This window comes from Oncorhynchus gorbuscha, linkage group LG17, assembly GCF_021184085.1.
Source record: "Oncorhynchus gorbuscha isolate QuinsamMale2020 ecotype Even-year linkage group LG17, OgorEven_v1.0, whole genome shotgun sequence".
In the NCBI taxonomy this organism is placed as follows: domain Eukaryota; kingdom Metazoa; phylum Chordata; class Actinopteri; order Salmoniformes; family Salmonidae; genus Oncorhynchus; species Oncorhynchus gorbuscha.
The window spans coordinates 9,089,441-9,105,655 of NC_060189.1; the positions used below are offsets into that span (position 1 = coordinate 9,089,441).

Sequence of the window (16,215 nt, forward strand, 5' to 3'; positions counted from 1 at the left end):
AATATTCAACGTGCGGTTTTATGAAACTGTAACGTCATAGGCCTACCTGCAGCTTGTCGGACGTAAACACCTCTGTGTCTACCTCGCAGGCGATGATGGTCACCATCTCCAGTTTCATATTTATTGATGGCATTCCCTTTCGTAGCTGAGAGAAAAGATAAATAAAATAAATTATTTCGTTCGGTCCTTGTCTGCTTCAGAGAAAGCGCAGTCGCAGCCTCGCAGATGATTGTAACTCCAATGGGTTCGCTTCGGATGAGGTGGTATCCTCACAGTTTGGGTGCGCTATTTGAAGTGAGTGATGCCGCAGTAGAAAACTCGCTCTCCCCGCTCCAACACAGAGCGGCGGTCAGAAACATTCGCGAGTGCACCAACCAGCGCGCGTTCGGACACAACATTGACGTCATTATCAGCCTCGTTTGTTCATTTGCGATGCTGTTGGTCGGAGCACTGCAGCTTGTAGAGCTACACTTCGGTTCTGTTATTTATTTTTTCTTCTCATTTAGCCCATGAACATAACTGCGACAATAGCTCTGAAATTATGTATTCTAGGCCTACTTCTAACCCAGTAACAATAATCAGAACTGCCTATAATGAAGTCCACAAAAAATATCCTGGAATAGAATTTCACTATTTCACTATTGGTTTCATAAATGCAGCTTTTTTTCTTTCTTCAGAAACGGAATGCACCATCTAATGTTTTACTCTATGCTAGTAAATTTGAGTCTGTTCCATTTAAATACTTTTCCATTGTAGGACTATTCTGTTATTGAAATATCAGAGTTACTTCAATAAGTAAAAACTATCCAGACAAATCCAGTATAGCCTGCTAATTTACTGTATAACGTAGTGGACATTGCAGAAGCAGCCTGTAGTGTAGTATCTACAGTAAACACAGTTGTCATATCTCCCTTACTAGTTCAGCCTTATCCGATTGGTCCAAACTTCCAACAGGCTTCAGCATTGCATAAACTCACAAACCTCATAATCTCTGGCACAAGCTCTCAGTTTCATCATTCACTAGCTAAGACAATAAGCCACGATGAGTAGGCAATAGGCTGGACGAAGCAGCGGGCTATTTCTGTCTGTCTGTGTGTCATGTCATTCATCACAGGGTACATTGTCCAGAGAGACAGACAGTCAGATAGACAACCACATGAGCCAGATATGATGCTCTGTAACTATAGGGTGGCTCAATCTGGTTCTGACAGGCCTAAGGCAATGGGAGTCTCTGTTAGGGTGTGAATAGACTAAGAGGCTTTTTCTGTGCACTCCTCTAGAGCTTTCTTCCTTCTCATTTCAAATTCTCTCAGTTAGTCAGCATTTTCAAAACCCATCTTAAAATTTAATTGGAATAAAAACCCATCATCTACCCCCCTTTAATCATGTGATCTTTCAGAGGTGTATATGCTCCTTGCAAATCTGTGAATGTGAATATTCTGGGTGTCCTGGATATTCAAACTTCCTTCCCCCTCACCAGATCCCTGATTGATGGCAGGTAGCCTGGTGGTTAGAGTGTTGGACTGGTAACGAAAGGTTAGAAGATCGAATCTCCGAACCGACAAGGTAAAAATCTGTCGTTCTGCCCCTGAACAAGGCAGTTAACCCACTGTTCCTAGGCTGTCGTTGAAAATAAGAACATGTTCTTAACTGACTTGCCTAGTTAAATAAAGGTTAAAAAATATATATTTTTTAAAATTGATAGGGAATCTAAAATGGGGACATTACTAGATGATTGACTCATAACATGTTACTTCAGACCACAGAAGTACACAGATATTAAAGAACTGTTGCTAATTTGACTGTACCATCACAAAAATCCACTTTATGTAAAACATAATGCACATTTGCAATCCCAAAGACCATCGATTTGATCTGGTTTAAGCCTGCACATACAGAGGGGAGACCCACTAACCCACAATGACACGCAACAACACCCTCAAACATTCAGGATACACACGTGAGACTCACACACCAGAAAACAAACCTCTCCACATCTGACATGAGACATAACAGTCATGCAAGGGGCAAGGGCTCTAGGGGGTAGGGAATAGGAGTCAGTATGAGCCCTGGGCATTGTGCATGTGTATACAGCAGGCATGCAGGCAGTAGCAACATCAAAACACACACACACACAATACACTCACACACATATGCACACACAAACATAGTCACACACACACATACACCCCCCCTCCACACACACACTATTCCTGCGCCTTCCCAGCGATGGAGGCTGCCAGTGCCCCACCACCTCACTCGGCCCATGCCCAGCCACCCCCTGGCGCCACTGCAGCTGCCGTAATCTAGGCCAAGCTATTTATAAAGCAAATCGGCCATATACAGGCGAAGGGAGCCAGGGAAAACCGAGAGAGAGGAGAGAGTGTGGGGAGCGAGGGAAAGGAAATGAGAGAACAATTATGAAGAGAGGAGTTAGAGAAAAAACACAGAGCGATAGAGAAAAGAGTGACAGAGAGAGAAAGAGGAGAGAGAGAGTGACAGAGAGAGAAAGAGGAGAGAGAGAGTGACAGAGAGAGAAAGAACACAGAGGGAGAGTAGAGAGCGACAGAGAGAGAAGAAAGTGACAGAGAGTAGAGAGAGAGAGGAGTGACAGAGAGAAATAACACAGAGCGAAGGAGAAGAGAGTGATGGAGAGAGAGAAGAGAGAGAGAGGGGGGAGAAAGAGACAGAAGGGGGAGAAAGTAAAAATGAGAAAGAGAGAGCGAGAACAAGAGAAGCCAGGTGGAGGACAGCAGGTATAGAGATTGATAACGCAGTACAGGAGGAGACCTGGACGAGAGCACAGCGCAGCCAGACTCTGACCCAGAAGAGACCTAGATGAGAGCACAGCCCGGAAAGACTCTGACCAGGAAGAGACCTGGACGAGAGCACAGCCCAGAAAGACACTGACCAGGAAGAGACCTGGACGAGAGCACAGCCCATAAAGACTCTGACCAAATGATAGGAAGAGACCAAGGAATATACTTTAAAATGCACTAGCGCACGTATCGTAGGAAAGACTTTGGTTATGGTACAATAGGACTCTGTTCTTCTCGTCGATACCAGTTCTTATGTTGAATGAGGAGCATATTTAATCAATAGTCTAATATTGTAATGTACCGGTGATAGGTGAGAATTGTCTGTTAATTGAATGATACAATTATATGTTTCAGGGCGGAATATTCTATGGAATTGATTAGAATGTATAAAATCATAATCAATAAATGTGTAGTCCTAGTCAGAATCAGGGTAAAATAATATGTCTTTATGGTATTTTAAACACAGACTGTCTGAGCCTGGTGCCGACCTGACAGGAGATTGGGAGAGAACAGGGAGTAGGTGTCAAGAACAAGGTCACAAAGCTCTGGCGGCTGGGTAGCAGGACATGTGTGTGCGTCTGTTTGTGTGTGTGCGTGTGGCTTTGTGAATGTGTGGGTGTGAGAAGTCAGTATAAAATGAATTGTTTTGTATTCTTGACGATTGTAAGGGATTTCCTCCTCTTCTTCCGAAGAGGAGAGGTGAAAAGGATCAGAGGACCAATTTGCGGCGTGGTAAGTGTCCATGGTTCTTTTAATACGTAAATGTACACATGAACAACTGGATACAAAAACAAGAAATGTGAAAACCCCAAACAGTCCTATCTGGTACAAACACAGAGACAGGAACAATCACCCACAAACACACAGTGAAAGCCAGGCTACCTTAGTATGATTCTCAATCAGAGACAACTAATGACACCTGCCTCTGATTGAGAACCATACTAGGCCGAAACATAGAAATACCCAAATCATAGAAAAACAAACATAGACTGCCCACCCCAACATCTGATGCATCACACCTGACCATACTAAATAATGACAAAACAAAAGAAATAAAGGTCAGAACGTGACAACGGTAGAACGTTCTGTGAATAAACCTGTTTGACTATTTAGCTGGACCTCCGTCTGTTTCAGTCGACCAGGATCTTACAAATTCTGGTTTGCAGACTGAGTAATATAATTAAATTGGGTGATGTACCTGGAGAACATAATTCTCTTATCAACCGGTCAAAAGTTTGGATCTACATATTCAAGGGTTTTTCTTAGCTTTTACTATTTTCTACATTGTAGAATAATGGTGAAGACATCAAAACTATGAAATAACACATTTGGAATCATGAAGTAAACGTGTTAAACAAATCAAAATATATTTTAGATTTGAGATTCTTCAAAGTAGCCACCCTTTGCCTTGATGACAGCTTCGTACACTTCACTTCTAATGCTTTTCCAACAGTCTTGAAAGAGTTCCCACATATGCTGAGCACTTGTTGGGTGCTTTTCCTTCACTCTGCGGTCCAACTCATCTCAAACCATCTCAATTCAGTTGAGGTCGGGGGATTGTGGAGGCCAGGTCATCTGATGCATCACTCCATCACTTTCCTTACTGGTCAAATAACTCTTGCACAGCCTGAGATGTGTTGTTTGTTGAAAAACAAATGATAGTCCCACTAAGCGCAAATCAGATGGTTAAGTGTGCCTTGAATTCTAAATAAATCACAGACCTTGTCATCAGCAATGCACCCCCACACCATCACACCTTCTCCTCCATGTGTAACAGGTCTGGGTGTAGCTTGTGCAGAGGAGTCAGGCACAGGACAGCAAAGATGAGTAATAAAAGTAACTTAACTCAAAATTACCAAATACATGTGGTAATACTAAGCCCACACAATAGGACCGAAATACATAAAACAAACACGCACAAAAACCATGGGGAAAACAAAGGGTTAAATAATGAACATGTAATTGTGGAATTGAAACCAGGTGTGTCAAACAAAGACAAAACAAATGGAAAATGAAAAGTGGATCGGCGATGGCTAGAAGGCCGAACATCGCCTGTACAAGTAGAGGGACTGACTTAGGCGGAAGTCGTGACACTATGCTTCACGGCGGGAACCACACATGCGGAGATCATCCGTTCACCTACTCTGCGTCTCACAAAGACATGGCGGTTGGAACCACAAATCTCAAAGTTGGACTCCTCAGACCAAAGGACAGATTTCCACCAGTCTAATGTCCATTGTCATTGGCCCAAACAAGTCTCTTCTTCTTATTGGTGTACTTTAATAGTGGTTTCTTTGCAGCAATTCGACAATCAAGGCGTGATTCAAACAGTCAGAACAGTTAATGTTGATGTCTGTTACTTGAACTCTGTGAAGCATTTATTTGGGCTGCAATTTCTGAGGCTGGTAACTCTAATTAACTTATCCTCTGCAGCAGAGGTAACTCTAGGTCTTCGTTTCCTGTGGAGGTCCTCATGAGAGCCAGTTTTATCATAGCACTTAATGGGTTTTCCGACTGCACTTGAAGAAACTTTCTAAGTTCTTGAAATTTTACGGATTGACTGACCTTCATGTCCTAAAGTACTGATGGACTGTCGTTTCTCTTTGCTTATTTGAGCTGTTCTTGCCATATTATAGACTTGGTCTTTTACCAAATAGGGCTATCTTCTGTATACCACACCTACCTTGTCACAACACAACTGATTGGCTCAAACGCATGAGTAGAGAAAGACAGCACAGCATTGAAGTCAGCACAGCATTGAAGTCAGCACAGCATTGAAGTCAGCACAGCGTTGAAGTCAGCACAGCGTTGAAGTCAGCACAGCGGTGAAGACAGCACAGCGTTGAAGACAGCACAGCGTTGAAGACAGCACAGCGTTGAAGACAGCACAGCGCTGAAGACAGCACAGTGTTGAAGACAGCACAGTGTTCCGAGACTAAGTGTGCCATTTTCCATTTTTTGTTGTTTACGGAAATCACAGACTGAATGAAGGGATGGAACTTTGCTCAAGGATAGAAGTGTTCCCATTTATTCATCTCTCTCTCGCTGTTTTTAACAATGCAATTAAGAGATACAGTATCTAGATAACAACCCATGGGAATAAAAATAGTACCTTTAAAGAAAACGTGCGAGAGAGTTAGAAATGACTAGGACCGGGCTATGTGGGGTGGCCAGTCCTCATCTGACTGTGCTGCTGCTCCAGTTTCAACTGTTCTGCCTTATTATTATTTGACCATGCTGGTCATTTATGAACATTTGAACATCTTGGTCATGTTCTGTTATAATCTCTACCCGGCACAGCCAGAAGAGGACTGGCCACCCCACATAGCCCGGTTCCTCTCTAGGTTTCTTCCTAGGTTTTGGCCTTTCTAGGGAGTTTTTCCTAGCCACCGTGCTTTTACACCTGCATTGTTTGCTGTTTGGGGTTTTAGGCTGGGTTTCTGTACAGCACTTTGAGATATCAGCTGATGTACGAAGGGCTATATAAATAAATTTGATTTGATTTGATTTGATTTGAAATAGAGGACGGATGAAAAAGAGATGGAGAGCCTCCCGAGTGGCGCGTTGCTTGAGGCGTCACTACAGATCCGGGTTCGATCCTAGGCTGTGTCACAGCCGGCTGTGACCGGGAGACCTATGATGCGGCGCACAATTGGCCCAGGGTCGCCCGGATTAGAGGAGGGTTTGGCCGGCCGGGATTTCCTTGTACCACCACGCTCTAGCGAACCCTTGTGACGGGCCGGTCTCCATGTTGGACAGTATTTCCTCCGACACATTGGTGCGGCCGACTTCCGGGTTAAGCGAGCAGTGTATCAAGAAGCAGTGCGGTTTGGCGGGGTTCTGTTTCGGATGACGCACGGCTCTCCCCCGAGTCCATAGGGGAGTTGCAGCGATGGGACAAGACTGTAACTACCAATTGGGTAAAAGTACATAAAAAATATATATATTTTAAGAGATGGAGAGCAAGTAAGGACAAGAGGGGGATACAGACCGTGATGTGTAGAAAAAGAGATGGAAAGAGAGAGAGTAATACATTGACTTGTTATCCTCCAGCAAGACTCCCACCTGACAAATTGCAAGCACCCTCAAAAGCATAAGCCTGTTGTCGATATATCCTTTCCCCAAAGGGCACAAGAGAAGTGTACTTTAAATGTCACACGCTCCTTCTTCAATAACAACAACCTGCACAACACTTTGGAGGTCAAACCATGGCAGACTTCCAAACACAATACTTCTAACCACTGCCAGACAAATTTACGATGTAAGTAAAACTACAAGCTATTGACACTGAAGATGTGTTGATTATTTTCATTACTCATGCTCAGCCGAGATACACACCATTCAGCAGGTAGCCTAGTGGTTAAGAGCATTGGGCCAGTAACCGAAAGGTTGCTGGTTTGAATCCCTGAGCCAGAAAGGTGGACAATTCTGCTGTTCTGCCCTTGAGCAAGTCAGTTAACCCCCAACCACAACTGCTCCCAGGGTTCTGATGATGTCAATTAAGGCCACACCTCTCTGATTCAGAGGGGTTGGTTTAAATGCGGAAGACACATTTAGGTTGAATGCATTCAGTTGTGCAACTGACTAGGCATCCTCCTTTGCCCTACATATTGAAGTACATTCATCTGCTGCAGATCACGAATGCCAAAAACATAGAATGTTGCCTGTTTTAACTGAATGTTGTAATGTAACTAACTACAACATATTATAATACTAGATAATAGGAACGATGTCATCTGGCCTCCCTGATTTATTAATAGATTATGATGATTATTATCGATCAAGGCAATCCATGATATTTCATTTGTCACATCAATAATCATTACGTTGCTTAAATTGAAAAGGTCTGATGGGGGAAAAGCACTTGGGTTGCTATATACTTCATTTTGATAGCAGTGTAGTGTCAGCCATCACCTGGTGTCTCCTGACAGACCTGCAGAAGATTTGCTTCTGGATGTCGAGATTAGATATTACCCATTACATAACCATGGGCTTGACAGAGGCAGGCTCACCTCACCAAAGAGATTACCCATTACATAACCATGGGCTTGACTGAGGCAGGCTCACCTCACCAAAGAGATTACCCATTACATAACCATGGGCTTGACAGAGGCAGGCTCACCTCACCAAAGAGATTACCCATTACATAACCATGGGCTTGACTGAGGCAGGCTCACCTCACCAAAGAGATTACCCATTACATAACCATGGGCTTGACTGAGGCAGGCTCACCTCACCAAAGAGATTACCCATTACATAACCATGGGTTTGACTGAGGCAGGCTCACTTCACCAAAGAGATTACCCATTACATAACCATGGACTTGACCCAGAGGCAGGCTCACCTCACCAAAGAGATTACCCATTACATAACCATGGACTTGACTGAGGCAGGCTCACCTCACCAAAGAGATTACCCATTACATAACCATGGACTTGACCCAGAGGCAGGCCCACCTCACCAAAGAGATTACCCATTACATAACCATGGACTTGACTGAGGCAGGCTCACCTCACCAAAGAGATTACCCATTACATAACCATGGACTTGACCCAGAGGCAGGCTCACCTCACCAAAGAGATTACCCATTACATAACCATGGGTTTGACTGAGGCAGGCTCACCTCACCAAAGAGATTACCCATTACATAACCATGGGCTTGACTGAGGCAGGCTCACCTCACCAAAGAGATTACCCATTACATAACCATGGGCTTGACTGAGGCAGGCTCACCTCACCAAAGAGATTACCCATTACATAACCATGGACTTGATCCAGAGGCAGGCTCACCTCACCAAAGAGATTACCCATTACATAACCATGGACTTGACCCAGAGGCAGGCTCACCTCACCAAAGAGATTACCCATTACATAACCATGGACTTGACCCAGAGGCAGGCTCACCTCACCAAAGAGATTACCCATTACATAACCATGGACTTGACCCAGAGGCAGGCTCAACTCACCAAAGAGATTACCCATTACATAACCATGGACTTGACCCAGAGGCAGGCTCACCTCACCAAAGAGATTACCCATTACATAACCATGGACTTGACCCAGAGGCAGGCTCAACTCACCAAAGAGATTACCCATTACATAACCATGGACTTGACCCAGAGGCAGGCTCACCAGAGGCAGGCTCACCTCACAAAAGGCTTACAGAAGACCGCAGGAGGGAGGTAAGATGGATGCAATCTGCGCTGCATCATGGGTAACCTTAGAGCTGGGCGGTATACTGTATTTTACGATATACCTGTATTGATGTACGGACCGGTTTAGGATTTGACTTTACCTCCTATAATGGTATTTGAACGTTTGGTTTGTTGAATGTGATATGCCATGACTAACGTCCATTTTTATAGTTTACTTTGCTACTGGAGTCATCTCTCTCTCTCTCCATGCCGCTTTCCATAGGATTTAGCCCCGCCCCCTGACACTCAAGGAGCACATTTGTTGTTCCTTGACCACGAGACACTTGCATTCAGTCTGCATGATCAATGCAGCACATGCAACATGTAACATGTTAATGACAACGATGCAGTTTTCACTTTGCTTCTTAATATACAGTGCATTCAGAAAGTATTCAGACCCCTTGACTTTTTCCACATTTTGTTACGTTACAGCTTTATTCTAGAATGAATTTTAAAAAATTGACACACATTACCCCATAATAACAAAGCAAAAACAGGTTTTTAGACGTTTTTGCTAATTTATTCAATATAAAAAACCTTAAAAATCACATTTAAATAAGTATTCAGACCCTTTACTCAGCACCTTCGGCAGCGATAACAGCCGCAAGTCATCATGGCAATGAAGCTACAAGCTTGGCACACCTATATTTGGGTAGTTCCTCCCATTTGCTGCACAGCTATTTTCAGGTCTCTCCAGAGATGTTCGTTCGGGTTCAAGTCCGGGGTCAGGCTGGGCCACTCAAGGACATTCAGAGACTTTTTCCGAAGCCATTCCTGCATTGTCTTGGCTGTGTGCTTAGAGTTGTTGTCCTGTTGCAAGGTGAACCTTCGCCCCAGTCTGAGATCCTAAGCGCTCTGGAGCAGGTTTTCATCAATGATCTCTCTGCACTTTGCTCCCTTCCTCTTTCACTCAATCGTGACTAGTTTTTGGAGCCGAAAAACATTCCCACAACATGATGCTGCCACCACCATGCTTCACCGTAGGGATTGTGCCAGGTTTCCTCCAGATGTGACACTTGGCATTCAGGCCAAAGAATCTTGTTCCTCATGGTCTGAGAGTTCTTTAGGTGCCATTTGCCAAATTTGGCAAACTCCAAACAATCGGGTTAACGGCCACCTCCTTGACCAAGGTCCTTTGCACACTCTTGGCATTCTCTCAACCAGCTTCACCTGGAATGCTTTTCCAACAGTCTTGAAGGAGTTCCCACATATGCTGAGCACTTGTTGGCTGCTTTTCTTTCACTCTATGGTCCAAGTCATCCCAAACCATGTCAATTTGGTTGAGGTTGGGGGATTGCGGAGGCCAGGTCATCTGATGAAGCTCTCCATCCATCATTCTCCTTCTTGGTAAAAAATAGCCCTTAAACAGCCTGGAGGTGTGTTGGATCATTGTCCTGTTGAAAAACAAATGATAGTCCCACTAAACCACATGGGATGGAGAATTCTAAATAAATCACAGACATCACCCCCACACCATACTTCAACCACCCATCAAACCTCCTTCTCTTTCCTTTAGTGGGAAATACACATGTGGAGATCATCCGTTCACCCACACCGAGTCTCACAAAGACACAGAGGTTGGAAACAAAAATCTCCAATTTGGACTCCAGACCGAATGTCCGCTGCTCGTGTTCCTTGGCTCAAGAAAGTCTCTTCTTATTATTGATGTCCTTTAGTAGTGTTTTCTTTGCAGCAATTCCACCATGAAGGCCTGATTCACGCAGTCTCCTCTGAACAGTTGATGTTGAGCTGTGTCTGTTACTTGAACTCCGTGAAGAATTTATTTGGGCTGCAATTTCTGAGGCTGGTAACTCTAATAAACTTATCCTCTGCAGCAGAGGTAACTCTGGGTCTTCCATTCCTGTGGCTGTGAGTTGAGTCTTCACATGGGATGATTTCACTGAACAACAAAAGAAAGGGAATATCAAAAGATCCCCAATGATCCATCGCATCTCCCAAAAACGTTTTCAACATACATCTGGAAAATAATAGTCTAGAAACTAAAGCTTTGGTTGTCTTCCTCTCTCAGGCTTCCATATCTTCTCCTTGGACTTCCCCAATGTCCACCTCTAGAACATCACACTCTGAGGCCTCATTTTCACTGTCACTTTCCAACCTTGTTGAGGATAGCTCGTTGTCAGGCTCAAAAAGCTTAAAATTTGTCCAGATGGCCACACATTTTTCAACCCTTGTATTGGTCAGCCTGTTGTTTGCTTTTGTGTGTGTGTTCCCAAACAAGGACCAGTTGCGCTCTGATGCGGAGGAGGATGGAGGCAACAGGGGAAAGAGCCTCAGATCCACAAAGTCCCTTCCACCAGGTGGCTGATGAGATATGTTGGCACGACTGCCATATTGCATCTCCATCCTAAAGCCCTTGCATGGAAGTGTACTTTGCCAGACTGCCAAGAACCTTGCCCTCGTCCAGGCCAAGGTGGCGAGACATGGTAGTGATGACACCATAGGCCTTGTTGATCTCTGCACCAGACAGGATGCTCTTGCCAGCATACTTAGGGTCCAGCATGTATGCTGTGGCATGTATGGGCTTCAGGCAGAAGTTTTCACGCTTTTTGATTTATTTCAGAACTGCAGTTTCTTCTTCTTGGAACAACATTGAAGTGGGCAGGGCCGTACGGATTTCTTCTCTTACATCTGCAAGCAGAGTCTGAACAGCAGACAGGAAGGCATTGTCTCCCTCAATCCATGCAATGGCTACTGCTATAGGTTTCATGAGTTTCAGGCTGCTTACCGCTCTCTCCCAAAATACATCATCCAGGAGGATCCTCTTGATGGGACTGTCCATATCGTCAGACTGTGATATGGTCATTTCTTAGAGAGACTCCTTCCCCTCCAGGAGACTGTCAAACATGATGACAACACCACCCCAACGGGTGTTGTTGGGCAGCTTCAATGTGCTGCTCTTATTCTTCTCACTTTTTTTGGTGAGGTAGATTGCTGCTATAACTTGGACCCTTCACATACCTAACCATTTCCTTGGCTCTCTTGTAGAGGGTATCCATTGTTTTCAGTGCCATGATGTCCTTGAGGAGCAGATTCAATGAAAGAGCAGCAAAGCCAATGGGTGTTATGTGAGGGTAGGACTCCTCAACTTTAGACCAAGCAGCCTTCATGTTCACAGCATTGTCTGTCACCAGTGAAAATACCTTCTGTGGTCCAAGGTCATTGATGACTGCTTTCAGCTCATCTGCAATGTAGAGACAGGTGTGTCTGTTATCCCTTGTGTCTGTGCTCTTGTAGAATACTGGTTGAGGGGTGTAGATGATGTAGTTAATTATTCCTTGCCCACAAACTTCAACCACCCATCAAAGATGATTGCAATACAGTCTGCTTTCTCTATGACTTGCTTGACCTTCACTTGAACTCTGCATCCAGCAAATGAGTAGATAAAGCATGTCTGGTTGGAGGGGTGTATGCTGGGCGAAGAACATTCATAAATCTCTTCCAATACATATTGTCTGTGAGCATCAGAGGTGGACCAGTTGCACACAAAAATGAAACATGTTTGGAAACATGTGAATTAACACTCCTTAGTTAGCAGGCTCAAGCTAGCTAAAACCTACATAGTAGCAAAAGCGAACTAGCAGAAATGGTTAACAAGTAAAAATTATGTATACACATTTTGTTGTAGGCTACTATTTACTAGTTAACATAAAATCATGTATGTAATTGAAAATATATTCACCCCAGCCAGTATTGTAATCAAAACTTACCAGAAAGCATGTAGTCCTTGGCTCAGAGAGTGTAGTAGTGAGGGCTCAATAGCATCTCATTAGTATGCAAGATCTTGATAATCAGCTGTACATGTGATGGAAGAATGCACTGCGCATGCAGAGGGTCGCAATTCCATTGAATTGGGGATAGTTTAACCAAAATATGACATAAGACCTAGAATTAGCTTATGTGTATCCCACAAAAAAGCTTTAATTTTATAAGCTAACTTTTTGTAAATTAATTTAAGCAAAATTCCCAAAATTCCCAGGCTTAACTTTCCATGGAAAATTTCAGGAAAAATTCCGAAAATTTACCGGAAGGTTTCCGATCCTTTGCAACCCTGGTCACAACACACCTGATTGGCTCAAACGCATGAAGAAATTTCACAAATTAACTTTTAACAAGGCTCACCTGTTAATTGAAATGCATTCCAGGTGACTACCTCATGAAGCTGGTTGAGAGAATGGCAAGAGTTTGCAAAGCTGTCATCAAGGCAAAGGGTGGCTCTTTGAAGAATCTTTTTAATTTGTTTAACACTTTTTTGGTTAATACATGATTCCATATGTATTATTTCATAGTTTTGATGTCTTCACTATTATTCTACAATGTAGAAAATAGTAAAATAAAGAAAAATCCTTGAATTAGTAGGTGTTCTAAAACTTTGACCGGTAGTGTACATTGACATTTTGTTTGTGCAAAAGTATCTAATAAATCAAAGAGGAATACGCAAACCAAGAATATGTTAGCTACATGAAGTTGCTAAGAGAACACATTCACTGTAGCTAAAGATTATAAGGTCCCCTAGGAAACACTTATCAACACGTTGGTTCATACCCTGTCACAATAACTCCTCTCTGGCATTTTAATTTGTTGTCATGTCAAACAACACTGTATTCAAAGTGCCCACTATTATGTTTTAACTATAGAATTAGAATAATTCTTGAAAAGTATATTTAAAAAAATGTAGGTTGAAGTTGAATTGAACAGTATAAAACAACCAGAATGGAGAAAGACCCATTGAAATCACTTAGAATGTATGTTTTGCCACCCTAGGGTCACGAACTACTCATAAAACACATTTATAACCTTTATTATTCAAAAAACATAAAATACTCTCAAATACCACCTAATTTTAAAAAACATATTGTGATATGATATTTGTCCATATCGCCCAGCCCTAGATGACCTTCAGTCAACTGCGCACCCTCCCGCACGTTCCCCCTCTGGGACAGAGTCCCAAAAATAGACGGACAACTTAACACATGCAGCACAGTAGCTCTCTCTCTCCACAATCCCCTCTATCCTTCTGTCTGGTGTCACCTCACTGTTCTCGATACAAACAAACACACTGGCCAGGACACTAGTCTCTGTTCTATATGGCTCTGCTGCTCACATAGCTGCGGGAAGTAGTTTGGGGGTGGGGGTGCTGCGTAGATTTGGTAAACATTTATATATTTTTTAACTGTATCTTCAATGGGGGTGCTGAAAAAATATTCTTGCCCGCGCTACAGATGCTATACCGGTCCGTTAATGCAGCACTATTAAAGGCACTCCTTTTGTGAATTAAAACAAATAAAATGATAATAATATAAATAAAATAAATATATATACTGTACAGTGGGGCAAAAAAGTATTTAGTCAGCCACCAATTGTGCAAGTTCTCCCACTTAAAAAGATGAGAGAGGCCTGTAATTTTCATCATAGGTACACTTCAACTATGACAGACAAAATGAGAAAGAAATCCAGAAAATCCAAGCTATGGGTATTGATCATATTCCATCCTCTATTAGAAAATGGGACCGTCTGAAACAGCTATACCAAAGGGAAAGTCTTTGGATTTACAAACTACAGGCCACTAAATACCCTGGTTTAAATGAAGATATGGATTTCTCACCCTTCCTGTAAGGTCGTGATGGGTCTATTTGCTGTCATCTAGTGGACATTTTGCTCAATTGCCCTCAGTTATGTTTAGACTGTTGTTGTTCATGTTTTGCTGTGCTCCAGTGTTCTATGGAATATATTGCTTTCTTATTCTTGACACCTCTCACAGTCATATTTAAGGTTATAACTACCTTTCAAAGTGTTCTGATACTTCAAGCTTGGAGTTGTATTTTTATGATAACATAGCTACAGTATTTCACCTTTTAATGTGTATAGTATTGCTTACTAGGTATGTCCAATCAATTGTGTAACCACTCCCTCTTCCAATTAGGGCTGATTGGAAAAGCTGTTCAAAAGAGGACATTGTATTATTTCTTTGTACTCCCTGACGAAGGCCATGCAACCAAAACGCGTCAGATTTTTCAACTTTGTTTCTATTGAACATGCCATACAAATAAAGGCATTTTAATTAATGTTATGAAGAATGCCTTGGTCCTCCTTTCTTTTTGATGACCAATTCACCCCTTTTACTAAAGAGCCCCTTCTGTCTACCAAAATGTACTATTGTGTACCTTAGTAGCGTGTCCCTTCCTCCTCTTTCTACAAATTAAAATGAATAGTTGATCCTTTTTGGTTTATTGAGAAGACATTGAAAATAAAATCACCTTTTTCAAATATTGTATTGGAATTTCAGTTTACTCCCTGAATTGACTGACTTTACTTCGAATAGATCCCAACCCTGACGTAACGAGGAGTTGATCCCAACCCTGACGTAACGAGGAGCTGACCCCAACCCTGACGTAACGAGGAGCTGACCCCAACCCTGACGTAACGAGGAGCTGACCCCAACCCTGACGCAGTGAGCTGACCCCAACCCTGACGTAACGAGGAGTTGACCCCAACCCTGACGTAATGAGGAGTTGACCCCAACCCTGACGTAATGAGGAGTTGACCCCAACCCTGACGTAATGAGGAGCTGACCCCAACCCTGACGTAGTGAGTAGCTGACCCCAACACTGATGTAATGAGTAGTTCACTCCAACCCTGACGTAATGAGGAGTTGACCCCAACCCTGACGCAGTGAGGAGCTGACCCCAACACTGACGTAACGAGGAGTTGACCCCAACCCTGACGTAACGAGGAGCTGACCCCAACCCTGACGTAACGAGGAGCTGACCCCAACCCTGACGTAACGAGGAGTTGACCCCAACCCTGACGTAACGAGGAGCTGACCCCAACCCTGACGTAACGAGGAGCTGACCCCAATCCTGACGTAGTCAGTAGCTGACCCCAACACTGATGTAGTGAGTAGTTCACTCCAACCCTGACGTAGTGAGTAGCTGACCCCAACCCTGATGTAGTGAGCTGACCCCAATCCTGACGTAGTGAGTAGCTGATCCCAACACTGATGTAGTGAGTAGTTCACTCCAACCCTGACGTAATGAGGAGCTGACCCCAACCCTGACGTAACGAGGAGCTGACCCCAACCCTGACGTAGTGAGGAGCTGATCCCAACCCTGACGTAGTGAGGAGCTGACCCCAACCCTGACGTAGTGAGCTGACCCCAACCCTGACGTAGTGAGCTGACCCCA

The 16,215-nt window shown here is 43.5% G+C and overlaps 1 protein-coding gene across 5 annotated transcripts in view; it reads right to left on the reverse strand.

Moving 5' to 3' along the window:
- Positions 1-16,215, reverse strand: part of LOC124001290 (calcipressin-3-like) — a 77,126-nt gene that overhangs the window by 52,570 nt on the left and 8,341 nt on the right. For 3 of the 5 annotated variants that reach the window (XM_046307960.1, XM_046307957.1, XM_046307955.1), the window contains exon 3: positions 47-145. The exons of the other annotated variants lie outside the window; for them this stretch is intronic. In XM_046307960.1, coding sequence (XP_046163916.1) covers positions 47-145 — 99 coding nt within the window. The remainder of the gene's footprint in view (positions 1-46; positions 146-16,215) is intronic. 5 annotated transcript variants of the gene reach the window in all.